The following is a 23,004-nucleotide window of genomic DNA, read 5'->3' as shown; positions in this document are numbered from 1 at the left end:
GTTTTATGAGCATTTCCGCATGAGCTCCATCAGCCTTTACAAGATCTTTTCATTTTCTTCTTTATTTTGTTGCTTGATGCATGCTGCTTTGGCGAGTCAGCATGCGTTTAATCTGGCATCGCTAGCACTTTGGTGGTTCGGGTCGGATGTACATACTGGATTGATAATCAGAGTGTCGCTCGGAGGTGCGACACAGGATGCGGATATGGCACTCGGAAACCTGCGGGAGCTGGCTATGAAAATCATCAATGAAATTCTTGGGGGAGAGGCATTGTACTCGTAAGAATAGATGAGGAGGTAATGGTACAAGAGGAAAAGAAGAAAAGTTCAAGCGGCTGAAGCGAAGCGGTTAGTACCATCTGGGCGTTGTCTCTCCAGGAGGCAAGCGTGTGCGGCCATGTGTGTGTGTCTGGCTTGCTGAAAACAGTCGGCCCCTAAGACAGTGATGACAGTTCATTCCAGTGGTCGAAGCAGAACGACACATGATGCAACATGGCGCAGGCTGCACTGATGCAATAGCCTCTTGATGAGCGTATGGAATCTAGGAGAACAGCCAGACTTTACGAAATTCCAGTCACTACAGATTGGCTATGCTAGTACATGAAGGCGGCCCAGATGTCGTTGGCGTAGGGCGGGCGGATCTGACGGGCCAGTGGGACAGCACTGCACATTCCTTGCAAGACATCTAAATGGGCACGAAATGAATACATCTTTTCTTGTGCAGACTGTGTTTCTGGGGGAAAATAACGAGATGATGGTACCTCAATTGCTGTCCGGCCTGTCCCGCCCCTGGAGTGGGAGTTGGGGTGGAGCCAGGCACCTCGTCCTGGAAATTCTTCCCAGGGTCTCCGCTGGCGCCGATGACCACGCCATTTCCATGAGCTGTGGAAAAGTAGCACGATCCGAAGAGCCCAGTTTCCCCCGCCACCACCACGACGCCGACTCAAGACAGCTCCAGGCACCGCGAGACGAAAGAGTTGCAAAAAGAGCTTGCATTCCGGATCGGGATCCACCGACGAGACACAAACACCATGTCACGATCGTTGAGCGCGGCCCGGCCGCTCTTGCAGCGCTCCTCGCCGGCGGCGCTGCTGCTCGAGGCGGCGGCGGCGACGACGACGACGACGACACCGCGGCAGCAATCCACACATTCTGCCACAGCATGCCGCCGCCTCGCCTCGACTTCAAGGACAAGATCGCTCGCTCCCGTGCGCCCGCAGCAACAGCAGCAGCAACAGCAATGCACAGCCCAACAGCAGCGCCGGTGGAAGTCCAAGACGGTCGAGCAGGCCAAGAGCAGATATCGGACGGGCCCGTTCTCGTGGAAGGCGGGACTTCTGTTCGTCCTGACGAGCGGCGGGCTGGTGTGGTACTTTGAGCACGAGAAGGAGCGGATGCACCGCAAGCGCGTGGCCGAGGCAACCAAGGGTGTCGGGCGCCCGAAGGTGGGCGGTGATTTTGACCTCGTCGACCAGGATGGGAAGCCGTTCTCGAGCGCGGATATGCTGGGACGGTACTCCCTGGTAAGTCTTCCCATGATGTCCTCCCCCTCCCTTCATCTAGTCCGAGTTGATCTCAGGTAAGGGAACATGGCACATTTTCTTCATGGCTGACACGCGGTGGTGCTTTGCTCTTTGGCACAGGTCTACTTTGGCTTCACGCACTGTCCCGACATCTGCCCGGAAGAGCTCGACAAGATGGCGCGCATGTTCGACCTGGTCGAGGCCGAGGTGCCCGGCGGCCTGAAGCCCGTCTTCATCACGTGCGACCCGGCGCGCGACGACCCCAAGGTGCTCAAGTCGTACCTGGCCGAGTTCCACCCGAGCTTCGTCGGCCTGACGGGCACCTACGACGAGATCAAGGCCGTGTGCAAGGCGTACCGCGTCTACTTTAGCACGCCCAAGAACGTCAAGCCCGGCCAGGACTACCTTGTCGACCACAGCATCTACTTCTACCTGATGGACCCCCAGGGCGATTTTGTGGAGGCCCTCGGCCGTCAGCACAGCCCCGAGGCCGCAGCCAAGGTTATCCTTGATCACATGAAGGACTGGAAGGGGACTTTGGGTCGCCAGTAGAAAGATGGAAGACATCGCAGAGCGCCGGGGGCAAAGAGGGTTGAGGGGAGGCACGGTCTCGTGGGAGTGAGGTTGGTGAGCCCCCCTGTACAAAACTGTAGATCGAGCAGGTTGTATACTCAATTGCCTCGGCCGAGAGCAAATGTACAATAATTAGCATGTAAGAAAATCCACTTGTACTTTACTGGTATGCACAAGATAATGTAGTCGCATTTGTGCTACCCTTGCTGAGTGGAAGACTGTCACCCGCATGCTCAAGAATAACCAGGCAATATGTCAATACTCTTTCGAGATGATCTTTCGACTTCCCAAGACCATCGTCGACGAAGTAGCTCTCTGCAGTTCTCTTCAAAATATCAAAAACGAGTCATGTTGGGGACAGCCGGGAGCTTATCATGAGCCGCGCTTGCAGACGGGGCTCAACTGCGGGCAGCTCCGTGCCACTTTTGGCATCTTCTCCATCCAATTTCCCTTTGGCTCTCCGCCATCGGCAGCTCTCCATCATTCTAACAACGACAACCGCGTCCCTGTAAAGCCGCCCGCCACTCCAAGCCCCCCACTTGAAATTGCATATTTGAAGCATCCCGTCCTGGCCGGCAGCTCTTGAGAACTGCGGGAAAGGCTGGCGGTAGGCAGGATGAGGGCGTGTTTGTTGAGCGGCGGGACACGTCCGGTCGTCCCCTGGGCTGCTGGACTTCGGCCCCACCTGCGAACGGCGGCATCATCATCGCCCTCGATTGCTGCAAGAGCCAGCAGGGTACGGACGCTGATCGCAGATGGCAAGCAGACGAGCCAGGCCAGGCAGAAAGTGCCGCCTTTTGCGTTCGCCTTTGAGTAAGCAAGAACTACCGGCCATTTATAGTCATCCCATCCAGGTCAATTGCACAATACTAATGAAAACCGCCCCTCATAGCATCGATGGAGTGCTTCTTCATGTCGCCAAGCCAATCCCTGGCGCAACAGAGACCCTGAGATATCTCCAAAAGAACAACATCCCGTTCATCCTGCTGACCAATGGCGGCGGCAAGCACGAGACGGAAAGAGTGGCCGACCTGAGCTCCAAGCTCGATGTGCACCTGACCACGGACAACTTTGTGCAGTCTCACACACCCTTCCAGGAGCTCGTCCACGGCCCGGAGGGCCTGCACGACAAGAACATCCTCATCACGGGCTCGGACGCGAACAAGTCACGCACAATCGCAGAGACGTACGGCTTCAAGAACGTCATCACGCCCGCAGACATCCTCATGGCCCACCCCACGGTCTGGCCGTTCGAGCCGCTCATGGAAGAGCTCTACGCCAAGACTGCACGGCCGCTGCCTGAGCCGCAGCCCAAGATCGACGCCATGTTTGTCTTCAACGACCCCCGCGACTGGGCCCTCGACATCCAGATCATCACGGACCTGCTCCTCTCCGACGGCGGCGTGCTCGGCACGTACTCGTCCAAGAACGGCAGCAAGGACCTCCCCAATGCTGGCTGGCAAGAGGACGGACAGCCACCGCTGTACTTTTCGAACCCGGACCTGTTCTGGGCCGCGCGTTATCACTACCCGCGCTTTGGCCAGGGCGCCTTCCAGGCCGCGATGGCCGGGATATGGAGCGAGATCACGGGCGGCCAGGCGGAGCTGCGCCGCACCGTCATCGGGAAGCCGTACAAGCAGACGTATCGGTACGCCGAGCGCGTGCTCAACGCACACCGCGCCAGGGTTCTCGGGATCAAGTCCGGCGGCGACAAGGTCCAGGACGACGACGACAGCAGCATGCCGCCTCTCAGCCGGGTGTACATGGTCGGAGACAACCCGGAGAGCGACATCCGTGGAGCCAATGACTACGAGAGCCCCGTGGGCACGGACTGGACGTCGGTGCTGGTTCGGACGGGCGTGTGGTCGGCCGAGAGGGGCCCGCCGGCGCATGAGCCCCGGGCGGTCGTGGATGATGTCGCTGGTGCTGTGGACTGGGCACTCAAGCAGGAAGGCTGGCGGTAGATTGCCCAAGAGTTGGTTCGTCGCGGGTATTGTCACGTCTCTCGCAAGACGATTCACATGGCTAGATCAGATCCCAAAGATAGTGTGCGTGCGTATGCATTGGACCATTACCGGAGTGGTGACTCGCGGAAGCCTCGATCGCTACTGTAAAACTCCATGCTCTGGCAGGGCAGTTGGCTGCCACCCTGTTGATCCATCATCGGCGCAGATTGCGACTTTTTTATAAACATCTCTACAGTAGCTCAGCTCGTTGCAACGCATTCCTGGAGACGATGTCCGTCCACCTTGACCCAACGGCGCCCGCATGTTACACTGGGCTAGTAGGGCCAATCACGAGTTGAGATCAGAGCACGTGGGATATTCCTGGCAACCAGAATACCATGATAAACAAAACAATCACATTGCGAAGATTTGTCAGCCAGAGATAGCCGGCAAGAATTGCTCGATGCAGCCGTGTGGTTCCAGTACGTAAAGGACACAGATGCAGTCATGGGCCGTGTACAGAAGGCTGATAGCACTGCTGGAGCTGATTATTCGCAGTGTCATCCGTGTTTATCATGTGAAAGGGGCCGGGGGCGGGTGCGCCAGCAACCAACTAATTGAACAGGAACCCACACCCCACTAGAGCAGAGCTGGGTACGTCATTTCCCTGAGGCTGTCGAAACCCCCCCACCATCAGGACGAGGTGATCCTCCTCCTCCTCCCACTGAAGAAGGTTCACAAGGATGACAGGTCGAACTCCCGATAATTATACCCTTGGTAGAATTGCACGGGGGCAAGACGAGATAGGGAGGTGTCCGCGTGGTGTCGGAGAGCTCTGGAGTGGACGAAGACTCTGCGCAGTGGCTTGGATCCAGGCCCCGGGCAGGGTCAAGTGACCTCGGCGGTATCTAGCATGGGTCGATTTAGCTGCCCACTAAAAGTAGCTGCTGCCTGTCTCTGGATTGCTGAGCGCTCGTGTGACCTTGAAGACGGGAAGGAGGCAGATGGAGGTAGAGGCCGGCAGACAGTTGGAGAGGATAGGGCTGGGAACCTTGAAAAGGTAGAGGTGTGCCACAGTGATACCGGCTGAGTGCGGTTGTGCACTGTGATGGGGGGACAGGACCCTGTTTGTTGGCAGTTTGGCCTGAATGGGCCGCGCCTGCCCGCGCTCTCGGCGCCAGCCTGTTTGTGGGACAGCCGTACGTGGATACCTAGACCAACCACCACCACCACACTTCTCGATACCGCAATCCTGGAACTGCCCACTCTGTCTCTCTCTCTCCTCTCTCTCCCTCTCGTCATCCCGACAAGGTGACGACAGTGCAAGCCTGGGACGCCAAGCCTCGAGTAGCTTCTAGCGATAGCGCCTCGCAGACCCGACGCGGTTTGCTTGCACAACTTCACCTTCATCACCTTCCACCCCGGAACCAACCCCGCCAAGCCCTCTCTCGCTGGCCCCTAACCACCAAATCCCCAAAACTGTTGTTACCTGTGGCTCGGTCATGTCATCGTCCACACCCAACTCCAGCGGTGCCGGCGCTGCCTTGCCCCTCAGGTCGGCTCTCAAGACCGACGACGACTCGGAGCGCTCGACGCCCATCAGCGCCTCGGGTGCTACCAAAGGTGTGTTTTCTCTGTCGTTGGACCGGCTGTACCTAGACCTCCGCCACACTTCATGGTTGCATTAGATACTCAAATCAATGCCGTGTTGTTGCTTCTTGTCGCTAGCTATATCGTCGACTTATCGCGAGTGAGCATATGCACAGGGTCGCATCGACCGTGAGGGTGCCAAGAGGAGACTGCCCTTCGAGAAAGGGGTGATTCGTAGCATTCGCTGATGAACCTTCAGCTAACTGTCTGTATATAGCTGTGCAAATTGCCGAGCCTGAGCCCGAGCCTGAGGAGGGTGAGGAGACCCAGCGAAGGAAGAGGTTCTCGGCTGGTCTGGCTCGTCGTCTTGCTGGCCGTCCGCCAGCCCCTGCCGAGACCTCGTCGCGATCCTCTATCAGGAGTGCGTCGAGCCTCGAGGCACTCAACAGCCTCGCCATCGCCGCAGCTGCATCGCAGCGTCAAGACGGTGCAGACGATGCCCAGTCTCAGGCAACTCGCCACCGTCACCGCCCAGACCTTGTTACGGAGCGTCTGCTAGCGCAAGTCGCAGAATGGATTCACCACGAGCGGACTAAAAAGCATGGCCACAGGTTCAGGCGTGGACACAGCCACAAGCAGACGGCAGACCCTGCCGGTGAGACAGCGCAGAACGATGGCGCGTCGGGCTCTAGCACTAGCAGGCATGATAGGAGGTACTCGATCGATTCACAGTCCAGCGACGTCTCATTCGACCGGTTGCAGCGAATTGTGGACGACAGCATGACTGCCCTCGGGCTTAACGCGATTCCACACCCTAGTCCTCGACTGGGCCGCCGGTCGCATGGGCGTAGGCGATCCTCTGTCCTCCATCGTGCGGCCTCGTCCGACACGGATTTTCTGGATGGCGACGCACTGGTCCCCACATGTGACGCCGTCCTCGACAACTCAAAAGCAATGAGCATGACAGGAGGCTCGGCCGGCAGTATGCAAGAGGACACTTCCAAGATGTCTTCTAAAGAGCGCAAGGAACGCGAGGCGTGGCTCACGTTCAAGAACGAAGTTATCCGGCTTACTCACACCTTGCGCCTGAAGGGTTGGCGGCGAGTTCCTCTCGATGGCGGTGACCTCATCTCCATTTGTCGACTTAGTGGCGCCTTGACAAATGCCGTGTATGTCGTCACTCCACCCGAGCCGGAGCAGCTTATTCAGTCAGACACTGCCAAGAAACGGCCCGCGAAGCTACTTCTCCGAGTCTATGGTCCACAAGCAGACTCCATCATCGACAGAGAGCACGAACTGAACGTTTTGAAGCGCTTGGCGCGCAAGAAGATTGGTGCTCGTCTTCTCGGCACGTTCACAAACGGACGTTTCGAGGAGTTTCTGAACGCCCTCGCACTGACCTCTGAAGCACTCAGAGAACCCGACACCTCTAAGCAGATTGCCAAACGTATGCGAGAGCTCCACGATGGTATCGAGCTTCTGCGCGAGGAACGTGAAGGAGGGCCCGCAGTACTGAATAATTTTGACTGTTGGTTGCCGAAAGTCCAGAAAGCAGCGCTCTACCTTGACAGCTTGATTGCTGCCGGCAAGTATGCACCTTTGCGTGGCTGCGAAGAGGACTGGAAAGTTCGTGGCTTTGTCTGTGGTGTAGAGTGGCCCAAGTTTCTGGCAGCTGTTGAGAGATACCGCCGCCATTTGAGCCAGCTCTATGGCCAGCCGGAAATCATTCTCGATCAACTGGTCTTTGCGCACAGTGATGTAAGTGGTCTCGTGAGTCCTTTGTCCGGAATTCCCACTAATCTTTTTACAGACACAATACGGCAACATTCTTCGCGTCCAGCCGGATGACGATCAGTCACCTCTTCTACAGGAAAACTACAAGCATAAACAGCTCGTTGTTATCGACTTTGAGTATTCCGCGGCCAATACGCGCGGTCTCGAGTTTGCTAACCACTTCACTGAGTGGTGCTACAACTATCACGACGAGCGAAAGCCGTATAGCTGCAATGTGCACAACTATCCCAAGCCCGACGAGCAGCGACGCTTTCTTAAGGCCTACGTCAATCATCGACCAGAGTATCCACACCCTGGAGCTTCGACACCAAACTTGACACCGTTGGCCACACCTACTATTGGCCCGGCGGGAACTCCCAGCCTCTCTGCAGCCACCGGATCCTCTAGCTCCATCGTTGAGTTCATGTTGGATGCTCGTGTTCCTGCGGGCGGATGGAAAGAAGAGGAGAAGCGTCGTGATGATGATGCGGAGCGACAAATCGAGGCTTTGCTGGAAGAAATCAAACTATGGCGTGTCGCAAATAGCGCCATGTGGATCGCCTGGGGAATCATGCAGTCCAACATCGCTGGGTTCGACATGGACAAGGGGGAGCCGCTGAGTGCGCAGGAGTGCCAGGTCCAGAAGGAAGAAGAGGAGGCAGCCGCTCGAGAGAAGGACGCCACAGCCAGAGCTGAGGCAAGTGACAAGGGTGTACCCGAGGACGAAGAAGTTGAAGCCGAGGAGGAATTCGACTACCTTGCATACACCCACGAGAGAGCTCTCTTCTTCTGGGGAGACTGCGTCGAGATGGGCCTTGTAAAAGAGGAGGAGCTTCCTGCTTCTCTGGTCGCAAGGCTCAAAAGAATCAAGTATTGATCGGAGAGGGCCAGCGTCTAGCTTCTAAGTGGTAGACCCTAACAAGAATAACAAAACAATAAAAAGTTAACCCCAATTCCATGGCCAGTCGGTGCAGAATTAGACCAGGATATTCATACTGCTACGGACGTCCGGAAACTGAGCCGTGACACCAACCATGGGAGGCAAGAGGTATTGAGTGAACCACTCGAAAGGTTATCACGCAGAGAACTAGATCGAGAGGTATATCTCTTATGTTTCTACGTCCGCCCATCAACTTATATACACGACCTGTCTTCAACCTTTGTAGCTTAAAAAAATGATTTACACGCCGAGGAGCAATTACAGACAGATAGATGATAAAAAGCGCAGCAGAACGTCCTCTGCGCCCGACGGCAGGGAGTGTCTTCAATCAGATCGACGAGTCCGGGCGACAACGACAACAACGACAATAACAAAATACAACAAGAAGCTTCATGCGACGAGCAAGTACCATGTATGCCATGGTCTGTAGAGTTCGGGTATAAATGTGAGACCGGGCGGGATATAAAAACTCCACAAAAGGTCAAGGCGCGGAAGGGCGTCTCGCGCAAAAAAAAAAAAAAGGAGTCCGCACTTCGGCGTGGGAAATGCGTATCCGGACAACAATGTATATAGTAGCGTTGCATCCCCTTGCTTTACAGCGCGTAATTCTCCGTATGCAAGAAGATCTCCTCGAGCAGGGGGTCGCCCCAGATCTCGGCCTGCAGGCGGGCGACGGTGTTGGCCACGCCGACGCGCATGCTGGCGGGCCCGCAGACGAAGACGGCTGTCCGGCGGCCCAGTATGCCGCGGCCGTCGGCACCGCCGGTCGTCCACTCACGCAGCATGTAGCCCAGGTCCGGCCGGCCGTACTCGACGCTCCACCCGCCGCCGGCGCCAGCGTCGATCTGGTGCGGTATCGGGAAGGCGAAGCGCATCAGGCTCTTCTGGAATTCCGTTGGCGTCTCGGGGAAGCCAAAGTCAAAGCCGGAGGGCGGGCCGAATGTCGAGGTTGGGCGCGGCATGTTGCGACCGGGGAGGTCTGTCGTGCGGAGGTGCGCGAACTCGGGGGGCCGGAGGTCATCGGGGTGTGTGGGGAGTTCCTGAGACATGTCCGTCGTGATCTCGAGGTGGGATGGATCTTGAGGTGGTAGTCTACGTGGTGACGCCGGGGCGAGGTTGAAGTGCGGCTGCATATCTGGTCGGATCTTGAGCGGCGGGAAATGGAACTCGCGGCCCTTTTTGTCCTCGGGGTAGCCATTAGGTCCCAGAGGGGGCATTTCCCCTTCCGCGGCCTCTTCCTCTCCTCTGCCTTCTAGTCTCGCGAGAGAGTCTTCTTGTGCTGATTGTCGGTTAATTGGCGCAGAGGGATTGGCACGTGGCGGCGGCGGATGTGGTTGCAGGTACTTCTGCTGAGGCAGAGCGGTGATACGGTCCTCATCCTCGGCGCGAAGCTCGCGTTCGTAGTCCTGGTCACCTTGGGCCTCGTCCCGTATGTACTGCGAGTTGCGTTTCGAGGCGATGCCCGCAACGAAGCCATCCAACTTGTCGTGAAAAGCATGGCTCAAGGGTCGTGGTGCCCTACCATGCTGCTGTATCCTCGACTGTCGTACAGCCGAGGTCACGAAGAACTTGCAGGTCACGCTCTCGGGCGGCGCAGAATCGCGGCAGATACGCAGCTCCTCTCTGAACCAGTCAAGTGCCTCGAGACGCTTGATGGCCCAGATGACCACGACTTTCTTTGTGATGGCTTTACCGTCGCGCATGCGCTTGATGAGATTAAGCAACTGCGACATGAGTGATGTCACGCCGCTGCCGCCAGCAATGAGGATGCAGGTGTCGAAAGCAGCGAGCTCGCGTCGCATGCCGCCATATGGCCCGTCCAGATACGCTCGGTAGGTGTGGAACGGACCTTTCTCAATCGCAGTGTCAAGGACCCTCCTGGTGAAGCCGCCGTACGGTTTAAACACAATCGTGCAATCGCGGTACTGCTCTCCGTACTCCGAAGGGAAGTCCTCGCTACATAATGAGGAAATCGTGAATGGGTGGTTATCGAGGAAAGAGATGCCAGGCATGCGGATGTAGACGTATTGGCCGGGCTTCCACCGCATCTGTGTAGGCACAGTGATTTTGATTGCGTCCTCGCTCATAAGCGTAATGGCGGCTTCGTCGCCTACCATGAAGGCTGGTCTCCAGGGTTTGACCCAGTTCAGCTTCGTCAGCCTGTAGACGTAGCACGCCGCCCAGATGGCCACTGTCGCCCACAGAAAGTTCCATGAAGCGAGATAGTTCTTCGTGTGCCAGAACAACAGTCCGACGTAAACGAACCCGACAGGAACGTGAAGCGTGACAAAGACTTCGAACGCGATGCGTCGGATGAACGGGAGTGAAGCGATGCAGAGCCAGCCCAGCGGAACCAGGCATGCGATGCCGGTGCCGTAGATGACGCCGCTCCCTTCTGGGAAGAGTCTCTCAAAGACGTCCATACCACCGTCGTCCCAGACTGGCTGGACGTAGAAGGGTATGGCGTGCACGAGCGATAAGAACAGGCACAGGTAGCCCGCCCAGCGATGAAAGACATTCAGCCTCTCAGGGCCGATGCCTGTAATCAGAGTGAGAAGGTTCGCCTTCATGCTGGTCGCTATGATCCAGGGCGTCATAGCCACGGCGATCATCCCCGCACGAATAGCCACGGGTGGCGAGCCAAATTTGATGCTCTGCCAGTAGAGAGGTTGAGTAAGAAAAACATAAAGGCAGACGAATGCCATGGCGATGAAGCCGACCGCCAGCACAGAGAGCGACGAGAACGTGAATCGCCATCTGCGCCAGACAATGTCAGGGATTGGACGGTAAAATACCCAGCGGAATAATGCGAGGGCGTCGAGAACGGGGCCAATGGCGGAAAAGTCGCTCTTTGGCTTGAAGTCCCGCTTCTCTCCCCCATCCTCAGGGAAGAAATGTTGCGTCGTGGCATTCGTCTGCATAGCACTGGGCGCGATTTCTGGGTCAAGGCTGTACAGGTCGCGGTAGTGTTGCTCCATCTCCTGCTTATAGATTGCCTGCCGAATCTTGTCCTGCCACCAGTGCCATATCCGGACCAGCACCACGGACCCAACTAGGGCAACGCTGAAGTATGTCCATCCAAGCGCATACTTGCCCGACTGAGCCCACGGGTCGACTGTGTTCGCCTCGACAAGTCCCGGTGGACTCGTGGGCGTAAGAGGTATAAGGATCCGCCGGATGAGTTCGGTAGCCGTCTTGGTAGCTCCCGAAAGAGCTGAGTACTCTGTTATCGCCATTATTTGCCTGTTCCGAGACACCGGTGAGGTGTGGCGATCTGATTTCCTTGTTGTGAAGTTCTTTCCCTGAAGGTGTCGCGCGTCATGAAGATCAGGGAGAAAGGCAGCACTCCCGGTTCACGGCTACCTAAGCCGTGTTGGACAAATGCCCACTGTGACTTGTAACCACATCTGTAAGGGAACGATGAGGCTATCCGTCCCTGCTGTCGGTGAGCGCGGCGGGCAAACAATGCGACCAGTTTCGGGGCGGTGTTTGGGGGCCAGATCGCGACAATGATTGTACACGAGCTGTTGTCTTCGAAGCGAGGGGACGTCAGGCAATATAAGCCAATTCGAGGGGACCTGTCGGGGGGATGGGGGCCGGCCTCCAGGCGCCTACTTTTGCTAGGCCAATATGCAGTGACAGGGGCAGCTCCAGTCATTCAGCCGCGGAGACGAGCTAGGACTGGTGCAAAGAGTTGTGACGAACGAGCTTGTACTGCGGATGGGGAGACCCCTGCTCAGCAGCAAGTGATAAAGGCCCTCGCTCAATTGGAGGCGACCAAGGCAGGGTAGCAAATGTTGGTTGTGAGCGTGACAGTGCCGAGAACCCTGTCGTGATGGAGACAGCGGCCCAGCGGCAGACCACACTCTGATATTGGCTGGCCGCCCAACAGGCCGCTACCGATCTGGTGTACTGGCTGCAGGGTGCTCTGCACGCTCTGTTGGTGCTGGGCCTGTACCTACAGCATGCGTCGATGTGCGACCGTCCGTCTGCAGGCAACCTTGACACAAGAGCGACTCCCTCCTACCAAATCCGGGTAAAGAGGCAATGTGATATGCTTGCATACGATGTTGGTCCCGTACATGGAGAGGCTCGAGCCGAGAGATCCGCAGCAGCCAGGCGGCCGAGTCCTGGGCGAAGGTCTATGTGGTTCAAAGCCTCTACAAGCCGGAGATTCGTGTTGAAATGAAGGAAAGCCCTCGTTACCAAACGTGAGGAAGCACGGCAACACTTTGTGCCTGGCATGAGTACTGATGGGGTCTGGAAGCCACGGCGCGACCGCAGCTCGCGCAAGCTTGCAACTGCGGAATGGCGAGCTCTGGAACTTACCGCCGAATGAGAGCCTTTGAACTTGTCACCTGTGATAAAGGCAAGGGAACTATGCTGCAAAGCAAGCAAGTCGACAGGGCATTCGACAATGGTCTTGATCAGCGTGCGGGGAGCCTCGCCAATCGCAAGGCAGGAGGATCGACTACCTCGTAGCTCGGCGGCAAGCGCACGCTGCTGATTTGCTGGTCTGCTCATCCTTGCGGTGAGCACCCACCGTGCGTTGAGCGAATCAGGAGACGATCACGTCCTGACAGGGAGCAAGGGTCCCTGCACCCATCGCTAGCGGGTTCTGACGGGAACGATCAATCCACACAAGGCCAAGGCTAGCGAGCAGGGCCGTTTAATACGTAGTAGAGGACAAGGCGGCCCTGATGTTGCCTGTCAACTCTCGGCCGACACCATGGTTGTGTGCTTTGCGAATTACAGCTCGCTCGTCACACGCGTTGTGACCTTCTGCAGTGCTTGGTTCAACGACGCCTTTCATGGCTGGTGAGTGGCACCACAGTGGCACCACGGTGTTCGATTGCCATGGCTCGTTTCCCCCTTGCGGGTTGTCATGGCACGAGGAAACCAGCGATGCTGGACTATGGACCACACGGAAAAGGCTGAGTTGTGATTGTGGAAAGATTCACTTCGGCTAACACTGTCGGAGGGTCCAACTGGGCCGTTGCGGTGTGTGATCTCTGCAATGAGTCAGTCGGCTTCTGAGACTTGCAGTTGGCCCAAGCACTCCGCGCAGTGAGGCATGGGGTTGCGCGCAATTTCTCACAAGTATGGTCTCGAGGAGGGTGGCAGCTAGACAGATTGCGTGTGCGTGGCGGTCGAGCTTGATAGCACTCTGAGCTGCCACGGGGATTTGGCAAGGAACCAAGCAAACTGGGGGAGGGGTCTGCGGGAAGCGGCAGCCAAGAGCACGGCCCGTGAGGATTGTGAATACTAATCAGAGCCGATTTGCCAAGTGAGACAAGGGCTGGCATGGTATCGTAGCATGTTGGTTGTGTTGGGTGTGTATCTGCAAGCAGGTAGCCGACAGGCCAAGGATCGGATCGGAGGAGGCGCCGGCCGGGAAGGACCGCACAAGTGAAGCATGTCTGGCAGTCTGGAGAAACAACCTTTATGACCCTGGCTCGTTGGGTTGGCCCGCAAGGTACGGCTCAACGGCTGGCATGTTAGTCGCGGTGAGGCGTGTTGGTTGGTCCCCAAGTCCTGGCTCTTCACAGGCCAGCAGCACCAGCAGCAAGCGGGCGGAGCGGCTGCCTGTGGACGTGGACGACAGTGCTGAACCCCTGGCTTGTATGGCGTGACCCAGATAACTATAAAGCCTCAGGAGACTTCATATGGCGTACGGCGTCCATCAAAGTTTGCTGCCATTACCCATTGGGAGAGTGGAGAGATGGAGTGACAAGGCGACAGGTGACAACGAGACGGCCCTGAGGGCAGGAGAGGGGTTGTGGACAAGCTCAAGCTCTACGCCTTGGAGACTTATGTCAGCAGGCCGGCCAGCCACCCGAGCGTCGCTTGGACCAGCACTACGCTGGGGCGCCGCGGCACGGGCTGGACTGGGCCCATGCCAGCTGTGCAGCTGTGTATTACAGCGAGGTTTGCGGGATGGGCAAGGAAACGGACTTGCCCTTCACCAGTGACCAAAAGCCACTCCCGCACGGCAATCAAGCATGACTACATTATTACCACCTGCCTGTCCACCGCTCTCTTCAACTCCTCTCTCCGCGTCGCAGCCTCTACGATCGTCCGGCCCCGGCAGCGCCAATGGCACAGCCTGCGAGCTAGGCAATCGCGACGACTCCAGCCCACCGCAACATCGCTCGCTTCCGGTTTCGCCCTGAACCAAGAAGGGCCACTGGCTGCCGCTCCTAGCCCTCACATCCTCTCCCTCCTTCCTCTGCCAGGATCAGGCCGGCGGCGAGCGAGGCACGCTCGCCCAGAGTTGTGCCTCGAGCAAGCACAATGGCCGCCTTTGTCCCAACCTCCAAAGACGAGCTCTACAGCTGGCTGACGAGGGTAAGTTCCTGCGGCCAGGCGCACGCCTCACTCGCGTAGACCACTGCTGATATGCCCATGATCGTGCCACACCAGTTCAACAAGACTATGGATTCACTAGACATCACAAGGCTTGGCAGCATCTTTACCAAGCAGGTCCGCATACAGTTCGCCGAAGTCCCCATCATGGAGGGCCTCGAGGCAACTCAGGCGTACTTCAAGTCTCTCTGGTGTAATCTGGAGAGCATGGAGCACGAGATAGATTCCTATGGTACGTGGCCACGGCTTGCTGATGGCGTCTGGCCTGTCTTCCGTCTGCTAACTTTGCGGGTTCGCGATTCGTCAAGACATGACTGAAAATCGCATATATCAGCCGTGCCACATCACATGGCGGTTGCATGGCGATGATGAGCACGAAGAGATCACAGTAAGGGCCCTCTCCATACTCCGCATCACCACGGAGGGCCCAGAGACCGGGCTCGTGTATGATGCTCGGTTCTACCTCGATGCCGCGCCGCTCATGTCGGCTCTGGCTCGGGTTGCACGAGCCGAGGCGGGGCTTCACGGCGTAGACGAAATGGACTGCCACGGCTGAAGAGGCCAGACATGTCAGATGCGCCCAAAGGGCAGCCAGGCAGCTGAAAGCCCCCATGCGTGGGAAAGGTGAGCTTGAGCAACGGTTGGCAGCCGGCGATCACCAGTGAGCAGGGCAACCCCTCATGTCGCATTGCAAGCGACCCCTCGTTCTGGATCTGCAGCGGGAGCGCGGGCGTGGGGGGGTGACGAGGGAGAGACGGGAACAAGGATGACCTTGGAGAATGAATGGAGGCGTGGCCAATACCCAACGATACCATAGCAACGCTCAGCACGAATGAACCAACCGCCTTTTTGGGCCCAGCCTTTGCAGGCAAGGTGCATGTGCGCATCAGAAGCCGCGTGCCTGCTGGACTGTCGCCACGCATGCCATCATCAAAGTCGTGGTGCTATTTTCTGCACAAGCTCCCCCCTCCGCCCCACGTGAACCGCTTCCCCGGGTTCGACCGCCGCGCGCTGGCTGCACCGTAGCATTTGCTTCCCGCTCACGCACGACGGGGCGCCACCACCACCACCAAGCACAAGCATTGGCCGCCCAGCCAACCCACTCCCCGGGCTAAATTTTAGACAGGACAGGCTCAAGTCTGGAAGCACCTGCACCCAACATCGACGCCCAGTTTCTGCACTTCTCATCCACCCAGGCCGACTTCAACCAACATCCACGGACAGCCCTGCCTCGTAGACAAGGACCTGCACCAGCTGTACCGCCGTGTCGTCACACCACTTTTGGGACTACAGCGGGGCCGCTCTGCGACTTCGCCGACGAGTCATCTCTCCATCCCCAGCACTCGCTTGAGATGGCCGCCGCCGCCAGCACTCTGACGCTCTCGAGCGCAACGTTTGCCAAGCTCTCCCCTCATCCCTACCTACTCGCCAATCTCCAGCCATCCGACTCGTCGATACCGTCTGCCCGCACCAATGGGCGCCAGCCTCGTCAGGCGCGGCCTCCCTTCATCAATTCCTCATCTCTGTCCCACGCCCATGGCAGCGCGGTCGTGAGGACAGGCGACACCACTGTCATCTGCGGCGTCCGGGCAGAGACGCTCCTGACAAACCAGATTCCCAACTACAGAGTACAGGCAAAGGACGGACTGGCCTCGTCGAACACAAACGAACTCCGAGACTATGACCTGCTCGTACCAAACATCGAGCTGGCCACTGGCTGTGCCCCGAACTTCCTGCCTGGCGTCCCCCCGACAGCTATCGCTCAGACGCTCAGCACACGCGTGTACTCCCTCCTGCACTCATCGAAGCTGCTCGATGCTGCCGACCTGAGAATCACTTACCAGAATAAGGATCTGCCTCCCAGGCTCGAAGGGAAGCAGGAGGAGGAGGAGAGGGGACAGGACGTTGCCCATGGCAATGACGGCGCCGGGGACAACTCGACGCAAGGCGAAGTCAAGGCATACTGGGTGCTCTACATTGATGTGCTCTTCATCTCGCTCGACGGCAATCCGTTTGATGCCGCCTGGGCCTCGATTGTCGCTGCACTGCGAGACACGAAGCTGCCCAAAGCGTTCTGGGACCCAGACCGTGAGATGGTCTTGTGCAACCGCGAGGCAAGCCCGCTGACGGTTCGAGGCCTCCCCGTCGCCAGCACGGCCGCCGTGTTCACTGCCAAGGAGCGACAGCAGCAGAAGAAGGGCAGCGGGCAGTTTTGGATCCTGGTAGACCCGGATAGGTTGGAGGAGAGCCTGTGCCACGAGTCTGTGACGGTTGTGGTCGACCGCTCCCAGGGAGAGACTGAGGTTCTGGGACTTTCAAAGAGTGGAGGTACCATTGTTGGGCCTGAAGTGCTGAGGAGGTTTACGGCAATTGCAGAGGAGAGATGGGAGGAGTTCGAGAAGGCTTTGTCATGAGCGGCGATTGCCTTGGCAGGATCAAGGGAGCGATTCAGGAAGTAGATGGACTAGACCCACTCTGGGGAGAAGAAATGATACCCATCGCGCGCGCAGAATTGCGTGACAGCCTGGCCGGATGAAGAAGCCTAGTGATGTTGGCGAGTGATTGCAACAGCTGCACGACTAGTAAAGAGCGCGGGCACAATCTACACCACTCTCGTGACTGGCCCTCCTGCTTACGGTAAAGAGCCGCTGCACCATCTCTAATTGGCACAGAGGCATTGCACGTCACGGCAACTGAGTTATTGCTTTCTGAATTTCTGTATCAACCCTTCGAACTATCCTATCAGGTTGTGAATCCAGGACAGTAGATACGGGACGATGTGTTGTTCTCCCGCTCACCAAGAGGCAGCCTAATGAAAGGCCGCCAGGCTGCCAGCACAGCCGTGGGGAGAGACAGCAGTGCTGGACGGAGGGTGAGCGGTGGTTGTTGAGAAGAAGGAAAAGCAGAAGCCCAGCGAGGCCCCGTCGTCAAAAGTTTTTGGTGCAGGCACGCAAGGCACGCACCACGCCCACTGTCCAATGAGCGCCCTACCCGGAACCCGTCCCCGCCGCCCGAGCTCCACCATTCCCACAGGTCTACCTAGGTAGTGCCCAGGTGTTGGTTGTGGTCAGAGGCAGGCAGGCAGGCAGGCACGGAACCCACCTTATTGTGTAATCAAAGCCCTGGCCTGAGCTGTGAATGAGGTCCGCGCAAAACTCGCTCGCCCTCTCTCCTACGCTGTTTTCTTTCCTCCCAACCATCACCTCTCGACCCTCTCCGTCTCTGACACCCCGACTTCGCCGCGCACCATGGAGTCGCTGGGCGACGAGCCGTGGGACGTGGTCATCTGCGGCACCGGTCTGCAACAGTCCCTTCTTGCCCTGTAAGCAGGAACTTGCACCACGCAGTTCGTCATGGCCCCCAGCCCGGGGCGAGAAAACACCTCGTGGCTGACCGCAGAACCGCAAGTGCTCTCTCCCGCTCCGACAAGCGAGTCCTGCACCTCGATCCCAACGACTACTATGGCGACCTCGAGGCTGCGCTCAGCCTCGAAGACGCCGACGCCTGGGCCGCGGCGGGCGGTCGCTCCCGGCTGATTGCCAACGCAAGCACTTGGACACATCCCGACCCGGGCGCGCATGGTGGCCTGCGCGCCGCGCGGTCCTATGCTCTGGCTCTCGCGCCACAGATCATACATACCCGGTCGGCGCTGCTGTCGCAGCTCGTGTCGTCGCGAGCATACCGGCAGGTCGAGTTCCTCGCCGTGGGGTCCTTCTTCGTGTTCGAGCAGTCATCAAAGGACGCCGAAAACAAGGGGCAGCTTTCGCGGATACCCAGCAGCCGCGAGGACGTCTTCTCGACACAGGCCATCCCTGCGCGGTCGAAACGCTCGCTCATGAAGTTTCTCAAGTTCGTTGTCAACTATGATTCTGAAGAGGAGCGGCCAATGTGGCTGGAGCATGGCTCGGAAAAGCTGGCCCAGTTTCTTCAGGAGCAGTTCAAGCTTGATGACAGTCTGCGGCAGTACATCCTTGCATTGACGCTCACGCTCGACGGCGATATCACTGTCCGCGACGGCCTCGCCATTATTCATCGCCACCTCTCATCGCTTGGTTGGTTCGGGCCAGGGTTCTGCGCCGTATATCCCAAGTGGGGTGGGGGTTCCGAGATTGCTCAGGTCGCGTGCAGAGCAGGCGCTGTTGGAGGCGGCATATACATGCTTGACACTGGCATGGAGATGAGCGATCAAGATGCTGCGGCTCGTGACAAGATCTCGCTCAAGTTGTCAAGTGGTACCATTGTGCAGACCTCAGCGCTGATCACATCCCAAGACGAGCCTGGAGAAGATGCATTGACTATCAAACGCCTTATCGCTGTTGTCAACACGACCTTTGCGGAGCTCTTCGAGGTTGTCGTTGAGGGCGCACCCAAACCGGCAGTGGCTGTGATCTCCCTCACTCCTGCTGACGCGGCTTCGCCTCTTCCAGTGTATGCCTTCGTGCACTCCAGCGACACTGGCGAGTGTCCATCAGGTCAAAGTAAGCCACACTCCTCCCCTTGTTCCCGCGCACTCCCGCACAGGTGTTTTCCATGATGATCAAACCATCAAAAATCTTATCTACATTGTCTGAGCTTTGCCTTGACGAGAAAGATCATCGTACGACCTGATATGAAAACACCAATTGCATATTTCATCGCATGCGCGCATTTTCTTCTTATGAGTTTTGGCTTTTATGCTAACTATTGGCGTTCTGCAACTCAGGCGTGGTTTACCTCACAACACTTGCTACCGAGGATGCGCAGAAGAGACTAGACTCTGCCCTTGAAACACTCTTGACACAGGTTGCAACGTCCCAGCCGAGTGATGCCGCATCCACTTCGCCAGTGTGCTTGTACAAGCTGGTATATGACCAGTCAGCCAGCCGTCGGGAGGCTGTCACTATACCTCTGGTGTCACCGTCCTCTGCTTCGGCGGATGCGCCCAGTGGTAAGCCTGCAGCAAGGGAACGCGTGCATCATAAGCTCCCCTCGCCGGCCCTGGATCTCTCCTTCAGGGACGATACACTTGATCATGTCCGAGAGGCGTGGCGAAAGGTCGTCGCTACTTTTGAAGTTGGGGGGATTCCTGATGAGGAGGAATACATGAACTTTGAGGACCGCGAAGGGCCCGATGGTTATGACGACGACGAAGTCTATGAGTGAATGCCGTGCAAATGGTATGTTTGCTGATAGGCACATGATACTATGAAATAAACAAACGATTATGTTGCACTATACTAGAATGTTCAGTTGCGCATGTGTTTTAAAAGCTATTCTATTCATTTTGGAAGGTATTGCTAATCTTTTTCTGAAATCTGTGCACGTTCCGTCCCTCTAGAGCACAATCTCTAGATTCTTGGTGCAGTGGTTGAAGCTCCCATACTCACGACTTTCTCTCGCTTTGTTCTTGGTCACCATCAGAGCCGTTGTTGGTTTTCTCCCATCCCCGCCCCAAATTGGAAGAAATGAAATAAAGTAACAGAAAGGGAAAAAACTAAATGAAACAAAATACACGGTATAAACTGGGGGCATACGCCACCATGTTCCGTGATGCGAATGCGAGCAAAAATAGTTGTTCACCTGGTCGTTCCCTCACCACGAATCAAGTCTCAGGGCTCCTCTTGTAGCGCTTGACAAACCAGTTGGGTTCTCGTCCGATCGTGCGGGCCGTGGAATTCTTCGGGCTGATGTATCGGCTCGACCGCGTATCACGCCGCTTCGTGTCTCGCTCATGGATTGGCTTGCTGTGTTGCCGTCGTCGACACACTCTGCATGCCGAGCCAGATCTGACCGGGAGGCTGCATTTCCGAGGTGCGAATCATGATTTGCGACTTGGTCGCGAGGCAGAGAACGTTGTAAAATGCTCGAGCGGCGACCGTTCGGGCCGTCTGCTCAGGCACAAAAGCGTCGTCAAAGCGCATCCACTTGTGGCTGCGAACATGCTGGCTCTCGTGGCTTTTATCGTCATCAAGGCGCTCCCCGTTGAGCTCAATGGCCGCCTCCATGAAGTCAAAGAACTCTTGACCCTCAACGTCGAGAGTGGTGCGAAGGGCCGCGCCTTGAGGCATGTTTCCTGGTTCATCCTGCTCAGCCGGAGAGTGGCCTCTGCCAACAGCACCATCAAAGGAGCCATCAAAGGATGGAAGGTCGCCAGCATCATCGCGCCAGCCCCCTTGTGCGTCATCGCTGAGTCGTTCGATGTCGGGCAGATGGCCACGACCCTGTGAAGGGCTGACGAGCTTGTGACGCGAGCGTTGCGCAGAGCCATGGCCTTTCACGGAGGAACCAGGTACCACAGAGGAGTCACGGGCCCAAGGCATTCGCATGGCAGAGGAGGGCGCGTCGGACATGGCGGCCTGGGCCTCGCGGCCGACTTCGAGCTCTTCTCGTGCTTGGCGATGGTATGCGTCGTCATCGAAGACGTGCTGTCCAGCATCTGTGTTGTAATTGTCAAGTCCATGCTCGCCTAAGTCATTCAGTCGTGGCCGCACGCGCCGACCAATCTCGTCAGAGTCGCCAGACGGCTCCCGCGTGGACCGGCGCTTGCCTAGCAATGTATCAACTTCGTAGCCGGTGAGAGTGGTGTAGAGCGAGTCTCCAGAGTACATGACAGCCAACGGGTGGATCATCCCAAGTACACCCAAGCTCTGTCCGACGTTTCCGAGGCCGAGACCGAAAGTCAGATGGATCGCGTTTTCTCGTGCTTGCTTGATGCCAGCCGGCTTGGTCAGCTTCGCGCCGCAATTCTGAATGTAGTCGTCTTGCCATGCTCCAATCTTCACCCGAGCAATCTGATTGGCATCGTCTATTTTCACTTTTCTCGGCTTCTTCTGTTTCTTTGCTGGTGCCTTCTCGCTCATTTGCGAGCTGACCGTTTCGAGCTCTCTGGGTTCCTCGTGTGTGCGTCCCGGCAAGGCAGGCGCATCCAGAAGAGCCTCGTTGTCGATGAAAACGAAGTCATCATGCTGCCGTGCGGCCTCCTGCTCCTCGTCTTGAATTGCGGGTAGGGTGGCTGCTGGCAACTCGGCTTGGAACATAGGCGGTAGGTCCGGCTCTTCCCGAGTGCTGATGTTCCCGAATTCATCTATCTCCACGCCCCATTCCTCGATGCCCCCGAAGTCATCCTCGATACCAGGCAGTGCGGTCAACTTCTCGTCACCTGGCATGACGTGCGACTTGTGTGCTGAGGAAAGTCCTTCGAGACCCGGAAACTGCGCAACTCGGTGATCGGGTGTAAGAGACTGGCTCAAGTCGAGCTGAATGGGGAATGCACGGGGGTCAGAACTAAGTGATCCGAACGACGACTCCGCAGGCGACAATTGTGAAGTGGTCTTTGTTGTCAACTGGCTGTTGACGACATTCGCTTCGAGATCGAACTTGGGAAGGAGCAATTCGGGAACGAAGTCGGGGTCGTTCATGATAAGAAGTTGGTCAGGCCTGTTCAGATCGTCAGACATCGGCAATCCTGGTTTGTGAGTTCGTGAAAGAACCTGGACTTGGCAATCTGAGCATACCGTGACTTGGCCTGCTCCATGTCGAGCTCGTGCGCGCCGAGCCTACGAAAAAAGAACTCCATATTGGCATGGACCTTCTGCGCGTCGCTCAGCATGTAGTCGCACTGCTGATTGTATACTCTTGAGACGCCGTAGAGGAGGTTCCCTTGCAGACGAAGCGCAATGGGAGCACCAGGTTCCAAGATTGTGCCGCATGCCTTCTCTACATTGACGCCCTGGATTGCCTTCTTGGTGACCTTTCTCGTGCTTGATCTATTGCCTATCGTGGCGACGAGCCTGCCAAATCATCAGTGAGACGGACGGAAAGCCACAATTCTAAGTCGACTGGCGATGGCGACTCAGGCATTGAGCTGTTACGTACCAGATGGTGGACACCCCATGCTTGTGGCTATTGAGGACTAAGGTGCTGTCAGTTGACATGCCCCATTTCCTGCGTGGGCTGAAGAGACCTACTTTCGTGACTGTAAAACATACTGCTCAGAGTCAAGGCCCGGAGGTGCTCCGCGGTATGTACACGTGAATGGTAAAATGGAGAGTAACTTGAACCAGGGATGAGGCTCCCAGGAGATGATCACAATCGACCGTAGTGGCAAATCCAGAGCCGTTGTGTTTGTGTTGTTATTCTTGTCGTCCAAGCTGGTGTGCCATTTGTGAGTTGATGGTGAAGAGACGCCGAGGATATAAGGCTCGCTTAGTGACGACGATGACACAGCTGGAAAGTCCTGGTCAGATGAACGGATTCGACTTTAAATGTTGAGGCTGGTGGTGGCTGCCTTTTGTCAACAGGAAGGCACGGAGAG

The 23,004-nt window shown here is 57.1% G+C and overlaps 10 protein-coding genes across 10 annotated transcripts; 6 read left to right on the top strand and 4 right to left on the bottom strand.

Moving 5' to 3' along the window:
• Positions 1-1,325: 1,325 nt before the first annotated feature.
• B0I36DRAFT_204322 (protein sco1) lies at positions 1,326-2,060 on the top strand (the record flags this gene model as incomplete). The annotated part of the gene is made up of 2 exons (XM_046148811.1): positions 1,326-1,523; positions 1,644-2,060. Coding segments are annotated over 2 exons (615 nt in total), but the record flags the coding sequence as incomplete, so codon positions are not given.
• Positions 2,061-2,913: 853 nt separating this feature from the next.
• On the top strand, positions 2,914-4,504 carry B0I36DRAFT_314120 (putative HAD superfamily hydrolase). The gene has a single exon (XM_046152714.1). The coding sequence runs from the start codon at positions 2,969-2,971 to the stop codon at positions 4,058-4,060; it is 1,092 nt and encodes a 363-aa protein (XP_046016585.1). The 5' UTR covers positions 2,914-2,968; the 3' UTR covers positions 4,061-4,504.
• Positions 4,505-4,566: 62 nt separating this feature from the next.
• Positions 4,567-5,860, bottom strand: B0I36DRAFT_314119 (uncharacterized protein). The gene has a single exon (XM_046152713.1). The coding sequence runs from the start codon at positions 5,450-5,452 to the stop codon at positions 4,931-4,933; it is 522 nt and encodes a 173-aa protein (XP_046016584.1). The 5' UTR covers positions 5,453-5,860; the 3' UTR covers positions 4,567-4,930.
• B0I36DRAFT_66509 (kinase-like domain-containing protein) lies at positions 5,452-8,372 on the top strand. The gene is made up of 3 exons (XM_046163182.1): positions 5,452-5,665; positions 5,910-7,390; positions 7,443-8,372. Exons 1-3 carry the CDS (start codon positions 5,545-5,547, stop codon positions 8,280-8,282), a joined length of 2,442 nt encoding a protein of 813 aa, XP_046016583.1. The 5' UTR covers positions 5,452-5,544; the 3' UTR covers positions 8,283-8,372.
• Positions 8,373-8,938: 566 nt separating this feature from the next.
• Positions 8,939-11,581, bottom strand: B0I36DRAFT_237533 (ferric reductase like transmembrane component; the record flags this gene model as incomplete). The annotated part of the gene is made up of 1 exon (XM_046149541.1): positions 8,939-11,581. The coding sequence occupies one exon, from the start codon at positions 11,579-11,581 to the stop codon at positions 8,939-8,941; it is 2,643 nt and encodes an 880-aa protein (XP_046016582.1).
• Positions 11,582-13,095: 1,514 nt separating this feature from the next.
• On the bottom strand, positions 13,096-14,080 carry B0I36DRAFT_314116 (uncharacterized protein). The gene has a single exon (XM_046152712.1). The coding sequence runs from the start codon at positions 13,649-13,651 to the stop codon at positions 13,259-13,261; it is 393 nt and encodes a 130-aa protein (XP_046016581.1). The 5' UTR covers positions 13,652-14,080; the 3' UTR covers positions 13,096-13,258.
• Positions 14,081-14,298: 218 nt separating this feature from the next.
• B0I36DRAFT_380650 (uncharacterized protein) lies at positions 14,299-15,640 on the top strand. The gene is made up of 3 exons (XM_046160826.1): positions 14,299-14,693; positions 14,769-14,943; positions 15,020-15,640. The coding sequence occupies exons 1-3, from the start codon at positions 14,640-14,642 to the stop codon at positions 15,265-15,267; spliced, it is 477 nt and encodes a 158-aa protein (XP_046016580.1). The 5' UTR covers positions 14,299-14,639; the 3' UTR covers positions 15,268-15,640.
• A 78-nt stretch (positions 15,641-15,718) lies between these two features.
• On the top strand, positions 15,719-17,244 carry B0I36DRAFT_314114 (exoribonuclease family protein). Its single transcript, XM_046152711.1, has one exon. The coding sequence runs from the start codon at positions 16,064-16,066 to the stop codon at positions 17,123-17,125; it is 1,062 nt and encodes a 353-aa protein (XP_046016579.1). The 5' UTR covers positions 15,719-16,063; the 3' UTR covers positions 17,126-17,244.
• Positions 17,245-17,882: 638 nt separating this feature from the next.
• Positions 17,883-19,962, top strand: B0I36DRAFT_428084 (GDP dissociation inhibitor-domain-containing protein). The gene is made up of 3 exons (XM_046162441.1): positions 17,883-18,033; positions 18,120-19,189; positions 19,414-19,962. The coding sequence occupies exons 1-3, from the start codon at positions 17,960-17,962 to the stop codon at positions 19,851-19,853; spliced, it is 1,584 nt and encodes a 527-aa protein (XP_046016578.1). The 5' UTR covers positions 17,883-17,959; the 3' UTR covers positions 19,854-19,962.
• A 457-nt stretch (positions 19,963-20,419) lies between these two features.
• B0I36DRAFT_359148 (Rec8 like protein-domain-containing protein) lies at positions 20,420-22,676 on the bottom strand (the record flags this gene model as incomplete). Its single annotated transcript, XM_046158090.1, has 4 exons — positions 20,420-22,127; positions 22,205-22,480; positions 22,566-22,602; positions 22,658-22,676. 4 exons carry the CDS (start codon positions 22,674-22,676, stop codon positions 20,420-20,422), a joined length of 2,040 nt encoding a protein of 679 aa, XP_046016577.1.
• Between the last annotated feature and the right edge of the window lie 328 nt (positions 22,677-23,004).

Source organism: Microdochium trichocladiopsis, assembly GCF_020744255.1.
Source record: "Microdochium trichocladiopsis strain MPI-CAGE-CH-0230 chromosome Unknown B0I36scaffold_2, whole genome shotgun sequence".
Classification (NCBI taxonomy): Eukaryota; Fungi; Ascomycota; class Sordariomycetes; order Xylariales; family Microdochiaceae; genus Microdochium; species Microdochium trichocladiopsis.
This window is presented reverse-complemented; position numbering and strand designations above follow the sequence as displayed.

Coding starts and splice junctions, on each gene's coding strand:
- B0I36DRAFT_314120 (XM_046152714.1), top strand. CDS start 2,969: ATGAAAACCGCCCCTCATAGCATCGATGGAGTGCTTCTTCATGTCGCC.
- B0I36DRAFT_66509 (XM_046163182.1), top strand. CDS start 5,545: ATGTCATCGTCCACACCCAACTCCAGCGGTGCCGGCGCTGCCTTGCCC. Junction 5,666..5,909: donor CGCCTCGGGTGCTACCAAAG/GTGTGTTTTCTC, acceptor GTCTGTATATAG/CTGTGCAAATTGCCGAGCCT. Junction 7,391..7,442: donor TGGTCTTTGCGCACAGTGAT/GTAAGTGGTCTC, acceptor ATCTTTTTACAG/ACACAATACGGCAACATTCT.
- B0I36DRAFT_314116 (XM_046152712.1), bottom strand. CDS start 13,651: ATGCCAGCCCTTGTCTCACTTGGCAAATCGGCTCTGATTAGTATTCAC.
- B0I36DRAFT_314114 (XM_046152711.1), top strand. CDS start 16,064: ATGGCCGCCGCCGCCAGCACTCTGACGCTCTCGAGCGCAACGTTTGCC.
- B0I36DRAFT_380650 (XM_046160826.1), top strand. CDS start 14,640: ATGGCCGCCTTTGTCCCAACCTCCAAAGACGAGCTCTACAGCTGGCTG. Junction 14,694..14,768: donor TCTACAGCTGGCTGACGAGG/GTAAGTTCCTGC, acceptor GTGCCACACCAG/TTCAACAAGACTATGGATTC. Junction 14,944..15,019: donor GCACGAGATAGATTCCTATG/GTACGTGGCCAC, acceptor CGATTCGTCAAG/ACATGACTGAAAATCGCATA.
- B0I36DRAFT_428084 (XM_046162441.1), top strand. CDS start 17,960: ATGGAGTCGCTGGGCGACGAGCCGTGGGACGTGGTCATCTGCGGCACC. Junction 18,034..18,119: donor CAACAGTCCCTTCTTGCCCT/GTAAGCAGGAAC, acceptor CAGAACCGCAAG/TGCTCTCTCCCGCTCCGACA. Junction 19,190..19,413: donor CGAGTGTCCATCAGGTCAAA/GTAAGCCACACT, acceptor TCTGCAACTCAG/GCGTGGTTTACCTCACAACA.
- B0I36DRAFT_314119 (XM_046152713.1), bottom strand. CDS start 5,452: ATGAAGGTGAAGTTGTGCAAGCAAACCGCGTCGGGTCTGCGAGGCGCT.